The 26,176-nt window shown below is 47.8% G+C and overlaps 1 protein-coding gene across 8 annotated transcripts in view; it reads right to left on the reverse strand.

Annotated features, from left to right (window-relative positions):
- WHRN (whirlin) overlaps positions 1 to 25,743 on the reverse strand; it is an 82,452-nt gene extending 56,709 nt beyond the window's left edge. For 6 of the 8 annotated variants that reach the window (XM_036915536.2, XM_036915535.2, XM_036915534.2 and 3 more), the window contains exons 1-2: positions 24,319 to 25,743; positions 3,000 to 3,218 (exon numbers count right to left, since the gene is read on the reverse strand). In XM_036915536.2, coding sequence (XP_036771431.2) covers positions 3,000 to 3,218; positions 24,319 to 24,936 — 837 coding nt within the window. In that variant the 5' untranslated portion in view covers positions 24,937 to 25,743. The remainder of the gene's footprint in view (positions 1 to 2,999; positions 3,219 to 24,318) is intronic. The other 2 variants (XM_036915537.2, XM_057498974.1) reach the window with 2 other exon arrangements.
- Positions 25,744 to 26,176: the final 433 nt, after the last annotated feature.

Raw genomic sequence — 26,176 nt, forward strand, 5'->3', positions numbered from 1 at the left:
CCACTTGTCCTTCCACTGCCACAAGGTCAAACTCTAAATGCCGCCTCCCCTGGGAAGCCTTCCCAAACCTCTGGCTGGCAGGATCCTCCTCCCCTGCACACCCAGCACTCTTCCTGTCCCTTTCACAGAGCACGCATCACATTGTACTTCATGGCAAGTACCACTGAGGCTTCTCAGCTTGCCTCCCTGGGGCTCCTCACCCTGGGGAAGCAGCACAGGGTAATGTTAGGATGGAGGGTTTGGAAAGACACAGATCTGGCCTTGCCCCTGAACACCACCGCCTCCCAGCTGTGGGACCTCGGGCATTGTCACTGCTCAGTTAAGTATCATTTGAAGGTCCAGTGTGAAGACTGATTAGGAAAAAAACTCATTCTACCTCACACCCATTAAAATGGCTACTATCAAAAAAACAAAACAACAAGTGTTGGCAAGGATGTAGGGAAATCAGAACCCTTTCATACTGTCGGTGGGAATATAAAATGGTGCAGCCTCTATGGAAGACAGCCCCCAAAATGGTGGTTTCTTAGAAATAAAAAATAGAATTACCATCTGCTCCAGCAATGGGCATATACCTCCCAAAATTAACAGCAGGGTCTCACAGAAATATTTGCACACCCATGTGCAGCACTATTCATAATAGCCAAAAGTTGATATAAATCAGGTGTCCACTGGCAGAAGAGTAGATAAACAAACTGTGGCATATGCATGCAATGGAATATTATTCATCCCTAAAAAGCAAGGAAATATTGCCACCAGTTTTGGAGATTGGTTACACAGCAGTGTGAATGTACTTAATACCACTGAACTGGACACTTCAAAACTGTTAAAATGAAAAATTTTACATGTTTTTACCACAGTTAAAAAAAAAATACTCAAGAGAAACTTTAAGCCCACCAGCATGTCCCTAAACCGGTTCTCCATGTTTCTAAGTTGGAAGGGCAATGGTGAGCCCCACCCCATCAAGAAAGAGCCCCAAGGTTTCAGGCCTGGAGACCTGCTGGCCTCTAAGGATGAGGACACCGTGCCGGAAGTACAGGTGGCAGAGACAAAGAACCTGCCTGTTTCTCCTGGAGAATGAAGGGTTGGGCACCAGTCCTCAAGAGCACACAGTGGCTGTTGTTCAGATCACAACAAAAATACCAAGTTGGGCAGCAGATGGCCACATCCTCTCTGTAACTTTGCAAAGAACAATGCGTACATGGGTCTGATCAAACAGGACTTAGAGACAAACCCAGCAAACATTTATTGAGGGTCTACCATGGACCAGGCTGTCTGCAAGTAGTTCTCACTTTAATTCAGCTATTCATGGAATAAATACTGAGCACCTGTGGGCCTCAGTTCTCTACTCCCACCTCCCACAGCAGCACCAGGCAGCCATGGGTGTTCACTCATGGGGTGATCTGCTGAATGGGTCCTGGTTGCCACAGAGCTCTTTTGAGTCTCAGATTCCTCACCTGTAAAATGCGGACAAGGACACTGACAGGAGGATTCACAAGATGCTGTAAGCACAGAGCCCCACACCCAGCCCAGCAGGCAGCAAGCTCTCAGTGATAATTACTGCTCTAAGCGTTGGGCCCTACCCAGGGAGGGGAGCTAGAGAAAAAGATAAAGCAAGCTCTCGCCAACCCTGGGAGGCTGGCCTTGAAAAGGACCCAACGCGACAGGCACAGGCCTTCCTGGGGATCGCCACAGGGGCGCGGGGCCGGGGGCGAGGGGCCAACCCAGCCCTGGCACCCCGAAGCCCCGGCGGGCTCTGGCAGCTCCCTCCCGCTCTCCCCCGCTGCCATCTCCACCACATCCTGCATATTGACATTTGAGCAAAGGACACAAAACACATTAAATAAATGCTATGGTCTTATCTACAGGAAAGGGGAGCTGAGAAAGAGTCTCCAGGGGGAAGGTGCTGGGCCGGGAGCCCCCAGCTGTGTGGCCTCGGGGCTGTTGGTGTCCGGGTCCCAACATCAGTTACAGTCTTGGTCCAGGAGCACCTGGGGACACAGTGCAAACAGCACCCAGAGTGAAATTTAAAAACTCAGGGGACCATCTCTCTTTTTTTTTTTAAAGAAACAGTCATGGTCTGGGGGGAGGAGGGCTTTGCTAGGGGCACCTACTAATGCCCCTGTCCCCCCTGTTCAGGTTACAACACCCCATGGTGCTCTGGGCGACAAACCCTCCCCGCCGGACCCTAGTTTGGGTGGTTCTGTCAAAGTGCCCAGCCCTCCCTGCCAGCCAGCAGGGTATGCTCCTTCCCCAGAATACGAACCTTGAGGGGAAGGCCACAGAGAGCTGAAATAGTGGGAACCCATTTCCTCCTGCAGGCTGCACCCCAAGTTCCTCAGCTTCAATTCTGGAACTGCCCACACTCTTCCAGTAAATTCTTACTTTTAGGTGACCAGGACCAATTTCTGCTCCTTACAACCCAAGTCCCACACTGCAAAGCGTGCCCCGTAGGGCCTGGAGTGCTGGCAGCTGGGTGGGGTCATGCACCTGGGTCTGCCCCACTGAGAAGTTAATCTCTAATTTAAAATGAAGCTCTGAGCCTCCCCTCTTCTCCTTTCATTCTAAGGGCTAGAATGGGGACCCGGCATGGCCCAGCTTCAACCATCAGAAGGGGCAATATCCTAGAGGATGGGAACACAGGGAATCTGGCTGCCAGAAAGAGAAGTGGAACAAAGCAGCCCCTCCAGCCTCAACCGTCCTCTTTGATCTATGTCAGGGAGAATCTAATTTAAATCACAGTCTTTGGGCTTCTTGATTGCAGCAGCTTAACCTATACCATAATCTACACTGCACAGGTCAAAAAGAAAACACAATGAAACCCTTCAGTAGTGACCTGACAGAGAGAAGAATGGAGCCCCAGCAGAACTGAGCCCCTTCTTCCTGCCTCTAAGAGGCTTCCCTGTGCCGGGTGTGGCAAGGAGAATGGGGTCACAGGCCAGCCTTGCCCCCAAGCCCTCCGCCTCCAGTCGGCAGGCCGAGGCCAGGGCAGGGCAGCTCACCTTTTTCTCATCCCCGCCTTGCAGGAGGTGCAGGGTGCTCCTGCGGTCGCCCTCGCGCTGCCTCAGGGCGCCGCCGTGGGGCTGGGGCAGGCCCGAGGGCGGGGAGATGCTGCGGCCCTGCGGGTCCACCCAGGTGTAGATGTGGTTGGTGACGTAGCCCCCGGGGATGCGCCCTGCAGAGTACACAGACAGCACCAACTTCTTAGAGCCCTTCAGAGCCTAGAGAGAGGGATACATGGGTTAGCAAGAATGGGTGGAGTGAGGACCCTCACCGCACCCCATTACCCAGAACTGGCTTCCTCTCGGGCCCCCACACATGGTGGAGGCCAGCCCCTCAGCCCCCTTCCTTTCCTAGCCCTCAGTTTTGTCCTGTGGAAATGAGGACATCTGTCTCATTCTTATCTTGAAGTGGTCCAAGAACGATAAAATATGATCAATCGGCATAACTGTGTAGAAATGAGTCAATGCAGAAGGCTTAAGACCACAGCCTTAGGAAGACCTGCTCGGCTGGCATCTGGGAACAGGGATTCTGAGTGTTCCCATCGTCCCCTAACTGATAAGGGGGCTCACCATGCCTAGGCTATTCGTGCAAACCATGTGGGGGTCTGGAATGAGGTACAGGCAGAGGGTGCCTACGTGAGCAGCCCCCAATAAAACCAAGGGCACTAAGTCTCTCATGAGCATGGCCAGTCAACACCATTTACACATGCTGTCACGACCCAGTGCTGGGGCAGCTAAGCTCCTCCCGTGTGACTGCAAAGGGAGAGGACCTGATGCTTGCTTTCTTGGGGCCTGGTTCTGCAGACCCCGTGCATGTACTCGCTGTGCTCATTTTGCTCTTTTATTGTAATAAATCTTAGGTTCGAGTACAACTATATGCCGACACTGTGAGCCCTCACAGAACCTGGGTGTGTTCTCAGCAACCCCAATAAAATACCAGATGAGAGTCAAGAAGAAAAACATTAATAATAACGATAGCTTAACCTTTTTAAAGGGCCTGTATGTGTCAGACACTCTGCTCTCTACCTGACATGCTTTAACCCATGAAATCAGGCTTGTAGGGGGGGGTCCCATTATTCAGAAAAAGAAATGGAGGGAAAGTCCTACCAACAGCTAGTGAGGGACTCCTTTCCTATACCAATGAATTTAGAGTGTAGATCCCACCCTTTCACATTTCCTAGTCTGGGGTTGAGTGGAATAACCACAAGGAGAGATGAGCCCAAACTCTGTGCCCTGGGAGGAAGTGGAGACTGGCCATGCCGCTTTCCCACAATCCACCGGAAGCTGAAACGAAGCTGTTTATTCAGGGAGACAGTCATTTAGCACAGCAAACGCCCCCTGACACTGGAGGCTGTTTGAGTAAACGACAGGATCTGCACAATGACAGTTTATGCTGCTGTTAGAATCACATTTTAAAATTAGGACAAAGTGTTTGCAATGCCATGGATATGTGATGTATTTTCATGTTTAGTGGGGTCAAAGGATACAAATCACCTCTTATGGTATGATCTCAGTTATGCTAAGAGAAAAATTACACAGGAAAAGAACCACAGTGAGGAGTGATGGACCAGGATGCCAACAGTGCTTCTCCCTGGGGGGCAGCGTCATGGGTGATTATTACTTTATTCTTCCTGTTTCTCAACATGATCCAAACGTTCCAGAATGAGGGCATATTGCTTTCAATATATGATAACAACAACATGCATAAAAGAGGGAGAGGATATTTGGCCCTCTGGATCCCCCCAAGCTTGTCTGAATCTTCCATGCACTCGTTTTTATTGACTCCCCAATACCCTTGACAGACCAAAGGGGCCACGGGTGGAGCTTTCATGGCCAGGGAGGAGCCCTGGCTGGAGGGGGCCTGCCCAGGACACAGTGACATTTGAACCGCTCCTGGAGGAAGAGTGAGCTGGGAGGTGCCAGGTCCCCAAATTCCACAGCCAAATGCCCATCCCCAGGGGAGAGATCATGAGCACATGGCAGCTCTCCAATATGCTGCTTTCAGAAAGCATTTCTGAGATGAGCAGGGGAAGACGTACAGTGTTCTTTCAGCATGCTCCAGGACTCCCCTGCCGGAACAGTTGGCAAATAAAACTTCTGCTAAGTTTGAGATGCAGGATGGAGGACACCAGAAACCAAGGGGGGCTTTTATGGAACACCGTAGGAAGGGGGTCACAGGGCACAGGCAGTAGGAGCAGAAGCCTCTGAGGCCACCACGCCCTCCAGTCTTTCTGATCCTCCCTCCCTGCCTGCGGCTCCCTCCTCCAGGACGGCTGCTCCAAAGCTGCTTCCGCTGGGCTGCGGCTTCTCTGCACCCTCCCTTGGCAGACCACAAGTCCCGAGTCCTATTCATTGGAGAAGGGATGGCTGAAGGCCTACTGTGTGCTCGTCCTGGAGAGAACTAAGTGGACCTATCCTTCTGGCTCCTGCAGCCTGATCAGAGACAAGGCTTTTTTTGCTTAGCACGTGGTAGGTCCCTGTGATGCTTGCAGCCTGGTGACACAAGGCTTCACCCGGCACACAGTAGTCCTCAGAAAAGCCTGGTTGACCTAATTGGGTGAGAAAGTAAATATCTGGCCCCCCAAAGAAACCATAACATTCATAGGAATCATCCGGCAGCCACCTTACTTAACTGGAAAGGCTGCACTCAAATTAGGAACAGAGGAATTCAAGTGGAAAGAACATAAATTGTGGATTCAAGCAGAACTGGATTTAAGTCCTACTTCTGTCATTTGTTAGTCCTAAGTTCTTGGGCCAGCAGTTTCCTCTCTCTCAAAACAGCACACGTGGAAGAAGAAAGCCCACTTCTCCGGGCTGGGCGGATTAAGCGAGTCAACCTGCATGAAATCCAGAGCCTTCCCACACAGCAAGAGCTCAGCAAGTGTCAGAGCCCACCCCCTCCCTGTAGCATCCGCACTGAGAAGGCAAGCCAGGTGTAGAAAAGCTTTGTCCAAGGAGTTCAAAGAGAAGGTGGCTGAGAGAATGAAAACCAACATGTAGAGCATGATTTGTATTCTGCATTGCTGGCAATAGTGGAATTCTCTTGGTCAGTTCTATAAATAGGCAAGCAGCAACCTTGAGAACGGAGAGGAGGTTAATGACTTTGATGAGAACACCAGAGAGCTGGCACCAGAGAGGGCCTGGGAGTCACTGAGTCTCTCACGTGCTGCCTGCCCCCAGTATTCTGCAGTTTGCAAAATCAGCCCATCTCTGGAATCAATTGCTTATTAGCTGTGCCACCTCACACAAGTCACCGAACCTCTCTGTTCATTCATCTGTTTCTCACTTATAAAATGAAGATAATAATTCCACTCTTTCTTCAGGTAGAGGAGTACCATTAGCGCAAGGCCTGTCACTTAAAAATTCAGTAAGCTATGGCTAAAAACAAAACATGTGAGGTCTAGGAGGCATCTACTGCAAGAGTCATCACAGTCCTATGCCCCCATGGGTGTTGTCACGTGTTCATGGGTGAAACTTGACCTGCGGCTTGCGTGCATTCCACCAAGTCAGACCCAGAGAAACCTCAATCAGACCCAGCACATGGTATGGCGAAGACACCACCACCACCACCATCACTATTCAGGCAGTGTGTTATGACTATGGAAATGTAAATTACATGCATATGTCTTCAAACTTAGTAACTTGCTACTTGGATTAATGCTCTCAGGAAGCAAATGTGCCTCACTCAGCTCTTCAGAGCTGACTCTGACACTCCAAAATCATAGACTAGGTGACATAGATCTCTGCTCAGCAGAGGATTGAGAAATAGACTGGAGATGGCCACAGCTTAGGGGGGCTGCGGGATGTGTTAATGCTGCAGACACGCATGTTCTCCTGGGTTCCAAAACATGCACCAAAGTGCAAGCATGAAGCAGACCACACAGTCACAAGACTATCAGACTACTGTCCTGAGGGGCATGTGCACAACAAGTGTTCCGGAAAAGTTGCAAGTAAGGACACATAATGATGTGAGTCATCCAGCTTATTTCAGGGCACAGACCTCAAGAGGAAAGGTTTTCTCTCCTCAGGAACAGAGATGCTCAACCTCAGAAAAGGGATCTGGTCTAAGACTCGGGTTCAGGTTAGTGATCAGGAAGAGGGAAAAGGATGATGCACCTTGCTCAGCTGGGGCTTTGAGCTCAGACTCACTGGGCACCAATCCTGCCCCTGCTGTTGACTTACTGTGTGCCACAGAGCAAATTACCTACCCTCTCTGTGCCTGTTTCTGCACTTAAAATGCAACCATTGTAAGAATTATTCAGATAATGTAAACTGCCTATTTAGTACCTGGAACATAGTCGGTACTAAATGCATGTGAATTCCCTTCCTGAGTCTACCAGTTCCTCCCAAACACAAGTTCCAGAAATTTTCTAAACCACTCACTACATGGACACAAACGCATGGGCAACTCTAGGCCTCTCTCTCCCAAATTTCCTTATCATCAGAAATACCGTCTTCATGTAATCCACAATTCCTCCTATCTGCCCTGCATTTGACATTCAGCCCCCGTCCTACCACTGCCAGGAAGCCTTCCTAGACCGTGACTGTGCACCCAGTACACAACTTTTATGTTTTCACCTATCCTGCAGGCTCTGCATCACTTTCATACATCTGTCTCTAAGGCTACAAGACAAGTTTCTCGAGGCATTTGTCTTTTTTTGCATGTTCTTTTTTTCTTTATAACCTCTCCCTGCTCCTTCTCATGAACTTGTACCCATTTATTCATTTACTCATCCATTCATACTATAAGATATTTACCGAGCTTTCTATATGCCATGCAGCCCCCAGGAATCTGTCCAGCTGAGGCTACAGAAAGAGCAGTGCCCTAGACGAGGGCAGCCTTGGGTTACCATCCCACGTTTTTCCATATTCGCGCAAGTGTACACACCTCACACACAGGCGGAATTTAGAAACAGAAGCAAAAAGACAGTGACTAAGAGCCACGGCTCTGGAGCCGGGATGCAGCGATTCCCACATCCCAGCTCTGCTCCCTGCAATGGCAATTCCAGGCAAGTGACCTCATCAGTCTGTGTCCTGGTTTTCCAGGCATAAGATGGGATAATAGTGGCATTATCTCTCAGGGCAGCTGTGAGGATTAAATCAGTTAATATACATCAAGTGTTTAGTGCCTGGCACACAGGTGAGAGCTACAAAAGGGTTAGGTATTATTATTTAGAGAACCCAGAGCGAAAGTCTCAAGCCACCATCCACAGCAGCCACTGCTCCTATATTCTGGTGTCTGTCCTTCCTGGCTTGTTCTGTGCATTTTGTAAACATGTGCATGTACATATACAAAACTACTGTCTGATGTTTACACAAATTGATTCATATTTAACACTGGTATTGCCTTTTTTTTCCAGCTAAAAAATATACTTGGAGGATCATTCCTCACCAGTCCAATGACATTCAGCTCATTTTTTTCCACACTCCACTGCATTCCCTGGCAGGGATGCACAACCACTGAATTCCCATGCTCCTACTGCTGGACATTTAGATTTTTTCTTGTGTTTTGGGAGAACAAACAAAACTGTGATAACATATTTTTATATGCATCTTGGAGTACATGTGCGTTTAATTCTCTAGACCAAAGAAAACTGCAATTCCTGAGGCAGTGGGCAGTTTCTTTTTTCATATGAAACCAGGTCCCTCATTGTTGTAGTTCATCAGGCTACCTCCAGGGGGCAGCACTATGTCATGTGGGTCTATGGGAGAAGGCCTGAAAACACCCCCAACCACGGGGGCTGTGGATGGGACAGGGTCGGGGGTTTTCAATGATCTTTTCCCAAAGCAGAGCTCATGTTGGTCCAGGAAACCATCCTCTTCATGCTTTCTTCCCCAGCCTCCAGAAATCTTCCAGTTTAGGTAAATCTTGGCTCTACCTTCCAATTTCATGTGGTGACTAAAATAGCACAAAGCACCAAAATAAAAAGGTGCCTTAGGAGAGGAGTCCTGTTTTTTTGGTGAAAGGTATATTAACTAGAAAGCCATTGCCAAAGTTCCACCTTTTCCTAGTTGTGAGACTTTAGACTTAAAGTTACTTAAACCCCCCGGGCCTCAGCTTTCTCACCTGTTAAATGGGACTATTAGTGCCTACTTTTATGGAGCTGTCATGCAGACAGAGTGGGGACTGATAAGATAATGTACACAAAGCATCTTGCACCGGGTGTGGTGCCTAGCAGATGGTGGTTAATACTATTGATAACAGCAAAATTACAATGATGACCACATGTTTTATTCTTCCCATTGTACAGATGAGGAAAGAGACTCTGGGTGGTGGTGAAGAGTGTGATGCAAGGTCACAAAGAGGATAAGAGGCAGGGCTTGGATTTGAATCTCGGATGCTCCAAATTCATGCCTCTCTCACCAGAGGTGCCAGGGACTAACCCTACGTCTTGGCCTCACAAAACGGACAAAGAGGGGACATGGGACCTACAGGCTGTAATCAAGCAAGAGCCCCCGGACTCTTGAAACCACAGCTGGTGCCACGTGCAGCCACATGAGTTGGAAAGACCCTCTCCATTCAGCCTCACTTTGAGGGAGAACAGAAATTGGCTATGGGGATGGTCTAGCCCAGTAACGTATTTTAATGTCACGAGAAAGTAAAGTCCTAATTAGTGCTCTGTCTTCATAGCTCCTTCCTCTGAACCACGTTTTTATCTGTGTTAATTACTTCTTACAGGGTTCACTAACTGCAACAGCTTCCCAGCCTCCAAAGTCAGTTTCTGCAGGGTGGCCAGAGCATCCTTTTAAAATGCTAGCAGACCCCATCCCTGCCCTGCCCCAAACTCTCCCACTGCTTCCCACGTAAAATGCAAACTCCTCACAGTGTGCCTCAGGCCTAAGGGGATGGCCCTGCTGCCATGCCAGCCTCGTCCTGCCCCTGACACCCAGCCTTTCTTACATCGAGTGCTCTAAGCTGCTTCCTGTCCCTAAAAATACATCTCTCAACATACATACTCAACATTATTTTATGTACATCTTTCTCAATAGACAGAGAAGGCAAGGAAATCTGGTCTGGTCACAGATGTATCAGCAAATGTGAAAGACAGGAGATGGAGGGCAATTCCACATGAAATGAGAGACAATGAAGAAATGTAGTTGAAGTTGCCTTCCTCCTGAAATCCACCGCCTTCCTCTTGAAACTGACAGCCAATGAGGAATTTTACCTTTCTTGAAGTACCCATGAATTCTCTAGAAGAATTGAAATAATGTACTAGTTTCTCTATTTGCCTTAGTTGCTAGGAAGCTCACAATTCCACTTAAAAACGAAATACTGTTCCTATTAAAAGACACCAGCACACATGTACACACACACATACATACATGCACACATGTGCTCTTTCCAATATGGCTTCTGATCTCTCTACCTTTTTCATGATGTGCTTTTTAGGTTAAGTCACTTAATTATTTTTGAAGTACGAAGGAGTATTTTAAACATATTAACAAATAAGTGGGATATATAGAGGCTAAAAAGGGTGTTAAATCACACCAATCACACAGGAGGGGCTCAATAAAACAACTGCCAAGTGGATGAATGAATGCTAAAGTACATCACAAGGATTATATATCTTCTACATGGAGTCAGAGGCAGAGATATTTGTCGCAGACACTTAGGCAATAACTCTACTTTCTCATCTTACCTCTCCCTCCACTCCCCAGAAATACTTTGCTGCTGGTGACTGTCATCTAAGAATACATGTCATTTATAAACATTCCCTTAAACAGAAGTCCAACAATTGTTAGTCTATATTCTTCTAAAATGTTGACATAAGCAAGTAGTTGTATGTTTTAGAACTCACTGTATCTCAGAGAACAGTGGCTTCATTGTGGTATCCCTGACATCTGTGTGCCCATCAGGGGCCCAGGATCTGGGGCAAAGCTTGCCACAGTGTGGCCCATCTGCTCTGGCTGCTTGCGGCCACCTTCCCTCCTTGAGCGGCTGTACCCCAGGGAAAGCCAAATGGACTGCAGAGCAGCTGTGTGGGCGAGCCCACCCAAGACCCCCTTCTCTGAAATTCAGCTCAGCATAAGGCTCACGAAACAACAAGACACATATGCATGAAGCAAAAATGAATGGAAGCAGGTAATTAAACCATTGAGGGAATGTGAATGCATGGGGATAAAGGCCAGGGGAGATGGCACAGAAATGATGCTAGTTAGGACGGTGGAACAGCCGTATTTTCTTTTTCCCTTTTCAGTGTTCTTTCATGCTATTTCCATTTGCCTTTAATTTGATCCTTACAAAGTAGATTTTAAAAAATCAACTCTTCATTCCCTCCACTCTCTTGTTTATGAGCCTGACCTTCTCCAACCGCTCAGTGTGAAGATACAGAAGGAAACTTTTGCTCCAGTGCTGGGAACACCAGGATCCCAGAGGCTAGAACCTGACATTTTAAAGCCCCTGCTCTTCAGTTTCATTGTTCCTACTGAATGTCTTAGTATGTTAAGACTGTACAAAAAGGAAAATACAAGGATCAAAGACAGGAAAAAAATGTCCTCAGGGATGATGTTATAAGAAATTTGCAAGAAAGCAACAGTGACCATTCCCTTGCAAAACAACTCACAAGATAAAGACAGAGCAGAATCCAGAAAGATATTGATTCCTTTTTAACACAATTCTTCACTTATCCACTAAGCCTGGCTTTTAGTCTCTTATAATTTAAGTAAATTGCTTTACAGATGTTCTTTTAAATTTTGTCTCTTTACCTTTTCCTTTTTTTCTTTAAGGAAGATCTAACAAGATTCTGGAGTCACAAATACAATCACCCAACATGAGCCTTGATGGGTTCGCAATGGGGTATTTTCTTATCTGGAATCAATGTCCATAGCACATCCATCCATCAGGAAAATCTGACTATATCCATATCATTTTCTCAGTCCATGAGTGGATATATGGATGAGTGGTATTCTGCTCGAAGACTCTTTACATTCTTGTCCCTCATCACTTCCTGTGCATTCTCAGTTAACAAGGGATGGGCTTCCAATTTAACTCACCCTCAGACTGAAGAATCCAAATTCAAGGTGGATGAATCGACCATCTCTTAACAACTTGCTATTCAGAAGATATGATAAAGAAAAAGACTGAGAGATTTGGTGACATGGAAATGTGATTAAATGGAGCATAGGACATCAGTAATTTACATGTGTATATATGGATTATATATGCTATATATTAAATATGTTATACAATTTATACAGCCACACAAAACGTATATATAGCTACACAAAGGGATTCAACTTCACTATTTAAATTATGCAAATTAAAGTAGGATACTTTTTCGTCTATCAGATTGGCAAAAATGGAAAAGAAATATAGTATCTAGTGTTGACAAGGCTGGGGAAAAACGAGACATCTCATACACTGCTTATGTTGGTAGGAGGGGCTGTAAAAAAACCAAATACTTCCCCAAGAGCGATTTAGTAGCAGTTACAAAAGCTTTAAAATTCTGCCTATCCAAAGCAAATGCCACCTCTAGAAAGACAGCCCAAGGAATTATTAGAGGTGCTTAAAGATTAATGTGCAAGGATGCTTAAAGCAGCAATATGCATGATGGCAAAAAAACAAACTGTCCAACAGGAAGAAATTACTTAAAGCATGCATCACTGCTATGATATATTACACAATCATTACAATCAGGTTCTCTAGCAACATTTATCAAGGTGGGAACATAGTCGTGATACATCATTACGGTAAAAGAAGCGGGCTCCATAACTATACTCAGAATGGCAGTTTTTTTGGTTATTGAAGTATCGTTGATATACAATCTTCTATTGGTTTCAAGTATACAACAGTGGTTCAACAGTTACCCACATTATTAAATCCTCACCCCCACTAGGGCAGTCAACACAGGAAGATGTTACCGAATCATTTGCTGTATTCTCCATGCTGTACTACCATCCCTGTGACCAACTTATATTATGATTGGGAATTTTTGTACCCCTTTATCCCCCTCGCCCTCCCCACCACCCATCCCAATCCTCCCCCATGGTAACCACCAGTCACTTTCCAGTGTCTATGAGGCTGCTGCTATTTTGTTCACAGAATGGCAGTTTTGTAGAAAATACAGCACAAATTTACATACAAAGGCACATGGGACTGCAAAGACAGGCATCAAATTATCACTGGTGATATTCTAGGTGGAGGGGATTATCAGTGACTTTTGTTTTATTCCTTTGTGTTTTTCTGGGGTTTCTAAGTTTTCTAAGACGAACCCGTATCTCTTGGGTCATTAAAACACACACACACACTTGATTTTAAAAAGCCCAGGCAGACCGCTCTACTCTTCATGTTTCCTATGAACCAAACAAAACAAAATGACCCTTCATTTGCCCAGTCTGTGATGGGGATAATGACCACCAGCCTTTCACTCAAGGCCCAGGAGCCCCTGTTCTCATCCTGTCCACATGGCAGACAGCAGAGACAGATTCAGAGACTCAGGCATTTAATGAGATGTTTTTATAAGTTACGGGCTTTTCCTAATGGCGGGTGAGTTGAGGTCACAGTCATCTATTTAGGGAATTTTCACAGACAATGTATAAAATAAAATGCTGACAAAGGTCATGGCACAGCAAGAGAGAGGGGAAAGAAAAGAAAAAAAAAGGCTAGAAAAAGGCTGCTGTCTCTGTACATAAAGTCTAGTCCATAAAATGCACAGAGAAATTTCCCGGGAAAGGGTGAGGCAGCCTTGGCCTGGGTTGTCTGGGTCCTCCTGGGTTTTCTCATCATTTTGCAGCCATTTCTGTAAGGAAATATATCAGGGAAGAAATATACACTTACTAAACCCTGGCTCAGGCCAGCCCAGTGCAGGGCTGTATAGTCAGGCATCTTGGTTAGAGGCAGCCAAAAGCAGGAGCAACAAGCATACACATTGAAGGCAGGAAGACCTGGGCTCAAATCCAAATCCTGCCACCACCTCCACCTGCATGCCAGGAGCTGGTCACTTCCTCTCTGAAATGCTCAGACCCGTTTCTCCAGGGACTGTGGTCAAGAGTCACTGGAGGGACTCGCAAGAAGCCCTGGCAGAGTTCCCGGCAGCACCTGGAAGACCCTTCATGGCGACCCTATTTATTAGTGTCCTCTTATAAACTTGTAAGCATCTCATGTGTAATGTATTTTATACCTGGCAGAGTGTCATCCTATAGAAAAATAGACCCAAAAAGAGTGGCTTGAACTTAATAGGTAATCATTAAATGTTCAGATTAGCAAATGTGCCCAGTGCTATAGAGCCATCACATCCCCATTTTAGAGATGAGGAAATTGAACAGAGAAGTGAAGTAACTTGCCTGCCATTTGACTACTATTCATACCACAACTGTATTGAAGGGGAATCTGAGAATCAGAGAGGTTACGAAGCTTGCTCAAGGCCTCACAGGTATAAAGTCCAGAGCCAGGCTTTGAACCCACAGCACCTGTCTCCAGAGCCCGGGCTCAAGCATCATGGGATGTCACCTCTCTCTGGGGCTGGGATGACGGACACACTCTCTCAAGTCGTCAAATCCTGGGCTTACATCTGTCACTTCCATCTTTATGACAACAGGCAAGTGACCCACTTTGGAATTTTACAAAATGAAGCAATAAAAGTGGTAACCTACCTCGCAACTGCTAGGGCGGTCAAGAGATTTGAGTTTATGTATAGAAAGGACTGAGAACACTGTCTGGCTCATTGTAAGCCCTCAATTCAAAAGTTCTCACTGTCCACAGAGCAATACAAGATGACGCTAGGAAATGTCTGATCTGGGCCAAGACAGAAGTGAAGCAGGTCACTACGCAGAGGTTGCAGAGGGAAGAGAAGACTTCCTGCAGATGGGGCAGCTGTGGTGGGCGGGCAGGTCTGCACGAGGACCCACCGGAGCTGTGGGTGTCAACAGGTGGAGGGAAATACAGCCCTGTTTCAGAGGAGGTATACTGCTTGCCTGGCCAGGTGTGGGGTGCACTTGGGGAACAGCCAGAGAAAAGGACTGTCTTCAGGTAAAAGGGGATTCGATCATGGGCTGCCTGAATGTCAGGTTGAGGAGCTCGGCTCTGCCCTACAAGCTCCAGCTCCAGTGCAAGGCACTGGGCAGGGCACGAAATTTGATCAGATACAAATAAAAAAGTTTGCCCCACCTCTGGGATGCTAAATGGATTGGTGGGCAGAGGAGCAAGACGGGAGTCAGACAGAGAGCCTTGCGGCAGCTACGGTTTGGCAGGGGCAGTGACAGAGATGGGTAAGTGTGGTCTGAGATGTGCTGGGAGAGGTCAGGCCTGGAGGGTCAAACCTGGCCAGGGCTGGTGCAATCCCCAATGGGCAGACTGTGGAGAAGAGATGCAGGTCAAGGCTACTAATCTGGGAAATTTGCTCCTAATACTGGATAAATAAAGGTGCTCCTAATACTGGAGAAGAGCTAAAAATACAAATAAAAAATAAAGACACTAAAGGTGGCACAGATTCTGTGCAGCGACAGCCTGGTGAGAAGATGGGTGAAGTTATGTTTGGGAAAAGAGAGGAAGGAACTTAAGGGTGATCTGAACATCTTGACCTTCACAGTAGACTTAAAATCCCAAGATTGGAAGGACTCTTGCAGGAAAGAGAGGATTTGTAAGAGTTGGGGAAAACCTAGGAAAGGTTTGGGCCCTGAAGGACAAAAAGGAGGGAAGCAGGACAGAGAAGAAGGAAAGGATAAAGGTCAATTTGGTCCAGACACACCTCAGGACACCACACCCTCCGGGACCAGGGGGATGGAAATGGCAGAAGGAAAACCCTCCCCAGGGACTTGTGAGTGAAGCTTCCCTACCTAGACAGGTGGGTAATTTCTGAAAGCTGGACTACTTTTCTTCTGTTTTCTTAATCAGAAACCTCTTAATGAAACATAGCACACAATTTCAGTTGTGGTTCAAATAAATTACAGTTTTTTTTAAGTGTAAATTCCCATGTTGTCAAATCACCCCTTCCACCTGCATTAATTGCTTTAATGAGTTCTGGAAACAGCCACCTTCTCTCCCTCCTCATCAGGGCCCCTGGGGAGCCCATCAGGGAAGGATGCTGGGAAACAGGGTTGGGCACGCAGCTGATGAGGAACAATGCTGTCACACAATGGCCTCTAGGCCGTGCAACTGTCTTGCCACCCCACATTTTTAAGGGAGGTTGGGACACACAATTCCACCCAACCCCTGAGCTTTATTACTGCTGTAAAATAAAAATGCAGATGCCAAATCCAGATAGGAGCAATTACATTTTTAAAGAAACTCCATCTATATGGGAATATTGACTATATTTAGTAAATAAGTCTGAAATTCAAACAGCTACAATGGATCACAAGGACCCAAGACCCAGTATTTTCTTCCAAACACTTTTTAATTTAAACTAAGCAGGCACAGCAGCAGACTTTCCAAGCCAAGAGAATGGGTCGGTAACATCTTTCTTTCAATGCTCGCAGTGGGACCTCCATGGCCATACTTTTCAAACTTTTGATGTGCCATGGCAATGACCTGCTTGTGAGGACCATGAGTCAGGTTTAAGGGTGAGGGAGTCTGAGTCACAAAGAAGCAAAGGGAGCTGCTCAAGGTCACAGCCAAGGAACACAGTCCGATGAACCCAGATCCATCTCCAAAAGCCGTCTCTAACCTCATGGGAACCGACCTCTCTTCCACTTTCCAATATGTCAGTTGACATTGCACACCTGGACTCAGGCTCCAAACTAATAAGGATGGGACAGGGTGGGTCCGCCTCTCGGGTCATGTCTTTATGTGGATAAGTATGTATGTGTGGGTGGGGTTGGGGGCCGTGAAGAGAGATCCTAAAGGAAAGCAGCAATTCCCAAACCTCCAAATGGTTAAGACTTGCCTCGGGGAGCTTGTTAATTCTCAGGCCAGCTACGTTTGTGAATCACTGCTTCTAAGGCCCCATACATGGCTATTTGGAAACACCCTTTTTTGATGTCACTTTACTGTGTTCTTCCCTGTAGCCTACAGCTTTAGACTCTGGTAAAGACATCTTGTGACTTGTTTATGGACTGATATAGTTGCTTTGCATTCAAAGTTGAGAGGAGGCTGATATTATGAAAACTCAGGTAGAGAGGAAAAATAACTATGAAACTGGCTGCCAGCTGAAGCAAAAACACAGCCAATTTAACAGAAGGAACACAAATTCTCAAAGGGGGAAGGAGGCAAAGAGGCTGAACTAGAAAATAAGAAAAAAAATAAACCTATTTATACATTCCAGGTACAGAATAAAGCAGCTTTTAAACATATGTGCAATTAGCAGGAATTTCACCTTCACCTGAAATGTTCGTGCTTCTGGAAACCTAAATAGTGTTGTTCTTTTAAACAAAAGCCAGAAGAGCTATCTCACCCAAAATTGGTTCATTGATTGCTTCAGAATGCAGAGATGATTCTATTTTGGATCACAGACATGGTCAGGCTGTGGAAATAACCCACTTCTGGGAATGTGGTTTTAAAATTAAGAGCAAAGTGAAAAATGAAATAACAGCAGGGGTTTTGAAGGGTGGAGCTGGGCTGCAGAGGACGGGAAAAACTCTTGCCCACCCAGGCACAGACCACATTTGCTAAAAGGCCTTTCACCAAAATAGTAGGAGCAGGTTTCCTATTTACCAAATGTTTTCACATCTATTAAGTCATTTGATTACATAGCAGTCTCAGAAAGGATGCAGGTGGGAGATGGTTATGTCCATTTCACAGTTCCAAAGACTAGGGTTCAGAGACATCATGTGATCTGCTCACAGACATACAGCAAGCTTTGCAGTAAAGCATGCATCACAGCCTTTAAGCATTTTTCTATCCAGCACCCACTACACTGCCACACACAGACTTTCTTCAGATACCACATTCAGGCACCAAGGAGTCCTGACCTCACCAGCACTGCACTGGGAGCCAGATCGTTCCACTCATTTGGCAAACATATCTATTTATTTATTTACTGCCAAAGTACCTACTATGTGCCGGGCACTGTGGAGGTACTGGGGTATGGGAGTGAGCAATGCAGACCAAATCTTGGTCTTCACGGAGCTTACTTACAGTGGGGAAGGCAGACGAGAAAGAGTGAAATGTCCTCCCAGTAGTGACAAGCATGCTGAAGGCGAGAAAGCAGCGTAAGGGGATGGAATCCTGCTTTGGAGAGGGTAGCAGGGATGTGGACATGTGTGGATGTCACGGCACTTCTCGGTGACTGCTGGCCGTGGGTGGATCCATGTCCCACCTCCACGGCTCCCCAAGGGCAGGGGTTGTGTACGAGTCTACTCATCTCTGACTTCCAAGTACCAGTCACGGGCCTGGGTGTGGGAAGTGCTGCTCAGAGCACAAATGGACAAACGGGACTGATGAGGAAGGGCTGGCTAAAATATGCCACTTACCCTCTAGGGTGGGACAGACCCCCACTTACTAAAATAAAGTTTTAGGTTGTTCTTAAAAGGCCCCCAAATGGCAGGCACAAAATGTGATGTCTGATTGCCTTCTAGGAGGGGGCCTGGCATTGTCTTCCAGACTCTGGCTATACAATGCTAGACTGGGTTCCAGGCAGGAAGGGAAGACAGAGGGCCACTTAGTTCCAAATCCCAATGGTGACCAAGCTAGTCAATTTCACCTCCCTGAGTATGACCCTCCAGGACTCCCTGCCTCCCCTGGGAGGGAGAAAGCATCTGGCACATAGTAGGCACTCACTAACGTCAGTCTCCTCTGTTCCCAGTAGTGCTCCAGTAAAGCAAAGTTCAAACACAAGTGCAGTGGCCCCATGGTGCTGCCTCCTGCAGCTGATGCCAGGAGTGCATGGGAAACAAACGGTCTAATTACTTCTCTTTGCACACTTTTCCACCTGCCACGCTGTAAAAGTAAAATGGAAATATCTGCAGCATAGGAATCTTTAAAAAGCAATCCCCACCCTGGGGCACAATTATAAGTCTGTGTGAGCTCAGTGTTAACATCAGATTCTTGCTTGGGGGTTTAAAAAAAAAAAAAAAGAGAGGAAAAGAAAAGATTTGTATTCCAGCCTCCAGCCATTAAATGCCATTCCTTCTAATCAGATTCTCTGGTCCTTGCTTGGTCCTTAGCCTGGAGTCCCTGAGCAGTGGAAACCAAATGCTGCCCTTCCAGGTCGGAAAAGAACCTGGCTGGAAAGCCAGCTGCAGCCTAATCCCCCAAGGCTGCCTGCTCTAGTGCAGGGGTGGAGCAGGGATGAAGACTTGGAGGAGACGCATATGTGCTGTGAGCATGAGCAGACAGGCATGTGAGGGGCCGTGTGCACTTGACAGGTGCGTACAGGCCGTGTGCCGTGTGGCTGGAGGCAGGCAGAGGTGGGAAGCAACGACATATACAAAATCCAATTAGTTGTGGGGGGTTAAAGGATCACACTTATCTTTGCAGTTCCATTAAAATGATGAATCCATGGCAGGTAATAAACAACACTGGGTTTGTCAGAAGAGGGGGCATGTCAGAAAAACAAGCAGCTGGTGCTCGGGTGATTCTATATGTTTTTCACGTCCAGCTTCAAGTCAGGAGGCAGGCATCTTCTACCATAAAAGTATCAATTCTTAAAAAATAAAGGCATTCTCTTCTACCCCTCAAAATGCATCTTTGTTTTGAACAGGAAATAACCAGTTGAAAGACGATTTTGTCCTACATGAGCACCATAATTTTCTAAAACCTTGAGTGACAGCTTGAGCCAAAGAAATATACCGAATTAAAGAAATGGACCCTCTCGATGTACTGCACTACACTCTGGACCCAGCAACCAAACATCTGTTCAATAAAGGGTTTATTAATAGTAAAATTTCAACATTCACTGCTGGCAGGACCCTCTGGACCCAGAGAGAGTGCAGGGCCAGAGAAGAGTGTGTGCATACCCACGAACACATTACCCATGGTTTCCAAATTGGAACACAGGAATGACACCAGTGGGAGAAGTTGCATTTCAGATACAAAGTTGGAAGTGGTAATAATGTGTAATGGCTTCAGCTAACCATGCACAATGGGAAAATGACAAATGTGTCATTTGGAACATGCCAGACCAAATAAAATGACTTACATTAATACAGACAGATTCTTCCCAAGTTATTAAGCAAAGGAAGGGAAGGTATAACTCTAATTATATGAAAGGACCGGCCTCTGTTTTTAACTTCTGGAATGTTTCAAATTCTAATATGCTCCTTGGAGGTACTCAGGGGGATGCTGAGACTATAATGAAGCCATTTAATTTTGATGGAGATGAAACACACACACATCCCAGCTGCACCCGGATGCCCCGTGTTCTGCTACCCACAATTAGGAACTCAGAAAGCAGGCAAGTAAGTGAATTCGATTTTGAGTGCTCCCACGGCAGGGCTGGGCGGGCCACAATTCTATCGTCATTTTGTCATTTACTCTGGAACAAATGGCACCAGGTTTGGTGCTCTTGGGCCGAGGGAGAGCAGTCATGTTCTCACTGGTACAGTGTGTAACCCATCAATTTCCTGATTTAGTAGGAAGCGACACAAGGCTGCCAGATTCTCATCTCCCAGTCCTTGGCCAACTTTCTTTACTCTGCCTTAAACGAAAGCAATTCCAAAAGAACAAGAAAACACCAGATTAGACATTCTAAATGCCTTCTGTGTAGCACACACTGAACAAATCACAGATGGTCTGAGCCGGAAGGGACCATGGGCAGCCCCTGGCCGGCGCACCCCACAACACAGACAGGGGCAGTGACTGGCCCAAGGTCATACCACACAAGTGTGCAGCAGAGCTCAATGTGGCATCCCTGGTCTGTGGACTCCTTGGCCAATTTATCAAGCATTTTTGGCTGAGAACCTTTGAAAAGTCTGTGTTTTTTGAATTATTAGTCTGGCTCCTGTTCATTCAAGACAGATTTTCCCAAAATCAAACATTTCAACCTAATTGCAAATAGCAAATGGCTTGCCTTATCTGGACCTGTCACTGCTGATTTAGCAAATAGGCTTCAAGAGTGGGATGGGAGCCCTGCTGGAAAGAGGATAAAATCCTCACTCAACAGCTTGAAATAACAATGGATACTTGACTGTCAGAGAAAAATGAAAAAAACTTTGTATGTTCAATCTCTCCTATTCACCAGAAGGAGGTGACCCTCTCTGATTCATAAACTCTTTTGAGTGACTTGATTGCTTATATTTAATTTTCTTTTTATCACACTCACACACACACGCGCACACACAATCTCTGCTTTGGGAAGCTCAGAGGACTTTTTCCCTCTCTTTCTACCTATGGAAGAAAGATAAACATTTTAAGATTGAAAATGCATCTCCTCAATAGCCAAAACATGGCTAAGTGTCTAAGAGGTAAATGGAGAAAGTAAATGTGGCATACTTATGCAAATGCAAAAAATGGAGTATTACTCAGGCATAAAAAAAAGAAAAAGAAAATCCTGCCATTTGTGACAACATGGATGAACCTGGACGACATTATACTAAGTGAAATAAGCCAGACACAGAAAGACAAATACTGTATGATCTCACTTAAATGTGTAATTTTAAAAAGTGGAGCACCCTAGAGCAGAGAGCAGAATGGTGGCTGCCAGGGATTGGGGGTAGGGGAAATGGGGAGAAGTCAGTCAAACTATAGGAACTTTCACTTACAACTATGTGAGGTGATGGATATGTCAATTAGCTTGATTATGGCAATCATTTGTATAGGTATCAAATCACGATGTATAGGTATATCAAATCTTTACATTGTACACCTTAAATATGTACAATTTTTATTTGTCAGGTGTACTTCAATAAAGCTGGGAGAGGAAGCAGAAAATAAATAAATAAAATTGAAGAAGAATTAAAAAATGAAAATGTCTTCTACTAATGCAATGTAGTATTCCGTTACAGAAAAAGGACAGAAGCAGAACTGGTGACATTTGCATAAAGCCTGACATTTAGTTAACAGGAAGGTACCTTTACCATAAAACCCCTGACGTGGTGCCCTATAGTTGCTGTAGCTTATAAAGCAGGGCTGGGAATGGAGACATCCTGGGTAACGGCAGTTGGTACCTTGTAGCGAAGCTGGGGCCTCTTACAGCCTTCTGGCTTTCAAAACTACCCTTAATTTTGTGGAACTGTGTCAACAGCTCCAGGTTTCTTCTAAACTGTCCCTGAAACCACCTGCCCAACGTGTAGCCCTAAGGCACTCGCCCAGGCCAGGGATGAGGTTCCGCCTCCTCCGTTTTAAGTTCCACCCATGGAAAGTCTGTCCTTCTCTCTGCCTGGAGTTAAGGTGACACAAAGCCACACTCACTTTGCCTGTTGCTTCTGAAGGGTCCAAAGGGGTGCATTCAGAGCAGGTTATGGGTCTCATGTTCACCAAAAGAGGGGCACCCCTGAGGCAGGAGCTCATTTTGTCTTGGCTGAAGCGCCCTTGGTAGGACAAGCAACAGGGACAAAGCAGGCTGCTCAGCTCCCACAAGCTCCCACATGTCCGAGGGCAGTTCTGCTCCTATCAACCTCTCCCTCTGGCCAGCCTTAGTTCTGGGGCTTCAAAAACCATGCCATGGAGAGTTCGGGTGTTACTTTGGAAGCAAAAAGAATAAGCAAGCTAAGGCCTGGTGGTGCTCTGAATCACAGAGTAACAGCACCTGGGTGTAGTTCAGGCAGGTTCAGACAGAAGATGCAGAGAATCCTCGACAAAATGAAACTCACAGTCAAGCAGCCTGCCTTATGGCATGGCTGAGTCTGGGGTGCAAACTGAAGGGAGAGTCCGTGTTTTTAATGCCCAGGTTACCTGAAGCCTTTCCAGAGTCTATCACCTTGTGGTGATTAAGTTACCCAAGCCTTTTTAAATGGCCACTGAATTGAATCTATGCTTATAAATGACCATTTGGATCAAGTATCTTTCGAGTATAAATTCATCATCAGGGAACTCCAGACCTTTAGGGCCAAAGGCTAATGGACTATTTCTTTATAAATATATGGAATGTCTGATGAAGGGAAAAGACTGATGTAGGAGGAGGAGCAGAGAGGAGAATGGAAAACCTATACTAAGCTTTATACAATACACTCCTCCCCTCATCACCCCCTTCACCCCCAGGTCCCAACAATATAAACCATTAGCCTTTTCCCAGAAGCAGCAGTTTCCAAAATTCGGGGCCTCCCTGAGGGGCAGACAGGTGGGGAAGCGAATGAGAAAAGCCAAGGTCAGTGATGAGACAGTCATATTCCAGGTGGACATTCAGGAAGTGGGTTCAAGACGCACCTGGCCATGGGTCACTGAACAAGACACAGGAAGTAGCCTCAGACCTCTGCTGCCTAAGGAGTTCCCAGCAGCAGCCCCAGCTGGAGCTCAAAACACCTGCACTGAGGACGACCAGGGGCAGAGGCAAGGGGCAGGATGGCCAGAAGCAGGATCACAGGCCAGCCCAAATCCCAACGGAGCATTTTCCTTGTAGGAGCAGAGTGTATCACCATTCCTTTCCCCAGAAAGTCTTCACTGTTTGCACACAAAGCTGAGGTATATGTGGGAACACCTGCCAATGATTCTTGAATGCACACGTAGACCAAACACTATCCATCTCATACTTTTCAATAGGGGAAATGGGGAGCTTTCCAACAGCTTTGGGTGTGAGATTAGCAAACAAGCACACTGCTTTAAAGAGCAGGATTAAATCCCTAGGAGCGTGTGTGTTGTCTTAAGGTTATTTTTCTTTGCTCACAGACACAAAAAGGGCAACTACTCTCATGGGGGTGAGGGGTTTACGTTTGACATTCAGGCAGGGGCCTCATTTCCAACAAGGTTAGAGACACTTATCTGGTCCAGTTGCCCCATTTTCCAAGTGGAGAATGAGAGGTTCCGAGAGGGCAAGTGACTTGTTCCAGGACACACAGCCTGGCCTTAAACAGCAGTCAGACCAGAACTCTGTGTATAACCAGACAACCTCCTTGAGGCACACTGTGCAGCTAACAAAACTTTCTGTCAGGGGCAAAAGCCTACAATATACTGAGAATAACAATGGAAGTGGAGGCCACCTACTAATATGATAACCATACGCCACACAGAGACCTAATCTCCTTTACTGCTCAGAGGAATCCACAGCCTTTTTCACACTTTGTCATCATACATTTGCCCAAGTATTTGATGATGTCTGTCTCCCACACACAAGCCTTTATGCCCCAGGCAGTCAGGGTCCGTGTCTGTTTTGCCCATCATTTTCTCTCTAATGCTTGTCTGGCATCTATTTGCTCAAAAAGCTACATATTACTGGTGAAAAGAAATTTTTTTTAGAAAAATGGGGCCCAGAGAGGTCAGGTGATTTGCATAAGGACACACAGCACGGAGCTACTGCCACCATGAGGAGCTGGGCCACTCTGCCCACTCGTCCCCAAACCAGAGCCCTACCTTGACCGCCTCAGCGTGGGTCACCCGGGCCAAGGATTTGTCGTTGACACGCAGAATCTGGTCCCCGACACGCAGCCCTTCCTTCTCGGCCAGAGAGCCTGGCTCCACCAGCGACACATAGATGCCCACGCCATGCTCCGAGCCCCCGCGGATGCTGAAGCCCAAACCCTCGTGGGCCTTGGCTCGCCGCAGGCTCACCAGGCGCACCTCCCCCGGCCCTGCGCCGTCGGGGCCACCCCAGGCGGGTTGCCTGTAGGGGGTGGTGGCGGGCAGGTAGAGGCCCTCGGCGGTGTACTGGTCGAACAGCAGCTGGTCGGAGCGCGGGATGACCAGACGCAGCATGGGCAGCAGGCGCCGCTTGACCGGGCTGTCCAGCAGGACGCGCAGGGTGCGCACCAGGTCAAAGACGTTGCGGCGCGCGTGGTAAGCGTTCAGGCAGTGAGTGAACTGCTCCCGCTCCGACTCGCTCAGCAGCGCCGTCAGCGCCTGGTGCAGCTGGCGCACGTTGGCAGACAGCAGCCGCAGCCCCGCGCCCCCGCCGCCACCCGTCCCGGCCGCGGAGCCCAGCGAGCCGGTAGAGGACGAGCTCACCGACAGGCCGTCCAGCTGCGCGTTCATCTCCCCGCCGAGGCCCGGGCGGACTCGGGGCGCGCGGCGGGGCAGCGGCTGGACGCGCCCGCACTGGCGCGACAGCTGGATCCCGGGAAGCTCGGAGATCGCCGCTGGAGACCGGGTTGGGGTTGGGGTGGGGGAGGCGCAGAGACAGGGCGGGATCCAGGGATAAGAGGAGACGGCGGCTGGACCCTGGGTTTGGGGAGAGCGGAAACAGTGGCTGAATCCTAGGGGGATAGCGGAGACGGCCGCTAGAGTCCCAGGCGCGCGAAGACGGAGGGGGTCTCGAAACTGGAGTCCGCCGGGCGCAGAGACGGGCAACGTGGAGACGGCGGCGGGGTCGCGGGAGACAAGGAGTTGGCGGCTGGAGCCTGGAGGTCGCGGAGATTGCGGCTGCAGTCCAGGGGGACGCGGAGAGAGCAGCTACATTCTGGAGGGCACAGAGACGACGGTGGCAGAGGCGGGGGCAAAGCTGACCGCCCCGTCACACCATGCCCGGGGCTCCCCCAGCCGGGCCGCCCGTTCCTCTCGGGCTGGGGGGCCCCACAGTCAAAAGTTAGGGTGGAGGGAGCTGTAGTCTCAGAGCCCCCCGAATTGCAGCCAGTGGAGGCGCGCCAGTGTTCGGCAGGGGTTGCGGGACATGTCCGGGACAGCCCTGGGATACAGCAGTCCGGGGGCCCCCGCGGCCCTACGCCGCCCAGGAGCAGATATAGCCGCGCGGCCGCGAGCCGGGACTTTGCGAACTGTTGAGCTGCCCGGGGCAGATCTTCCAGCGAGTTCCGACGCCGTCGGCGTCGCCAGTCCAGACTTGGCCCCTCCCCCGCCCCTCCTCCTCCTCCGCCCCTCCCCCCACGAGCTCTTCAGGAAATGACGTCCCGCCTAGCGCCTGGCGGTTGCCTGGAGACGGGATGAAACAGTCCAGCCCAGGGGTGAAAGTGGGGGTAGGGGTGAGAGGAACCCCACCTCACTTCTCCAGCCAGGAGTTGGTTCAGGATGCTCAAAAACTGTTCTCTTCCGCCATCGAAAAGTGTATCAGGATCGCTTTAGGGCAGCAATTAGCCAGTTAACTAATTCACAATTGTGGGGGGAAAAGAGCCAACTTTTTGCCTCTAAGATACCGAGCACTCCAGCGTGGATTTTCTGCTTTAAAACGTTGCGCTCCCCTTTGGAAGCACTGACATGTAAATTCAAGTGTTGATGTGGACGATTGTTGGGCACCAACAGTGTTCAAGAGATATACACAGCA

This window comes from Manis pentadactyla, chromosome 3, assembly GCF_030020395.1.
Source record: "Manis pentadactyla isolate mManPen7 chromosome 3, mManPen7.hap1, whole genome shotgun sequence".
Classification (NCBI taxonomy): domain Eukaryota; kingdom Metazoa; phylum Chordata; class Mammalia; order Pholidota; family Manidae; genus Manis; species Manis pentadactyla.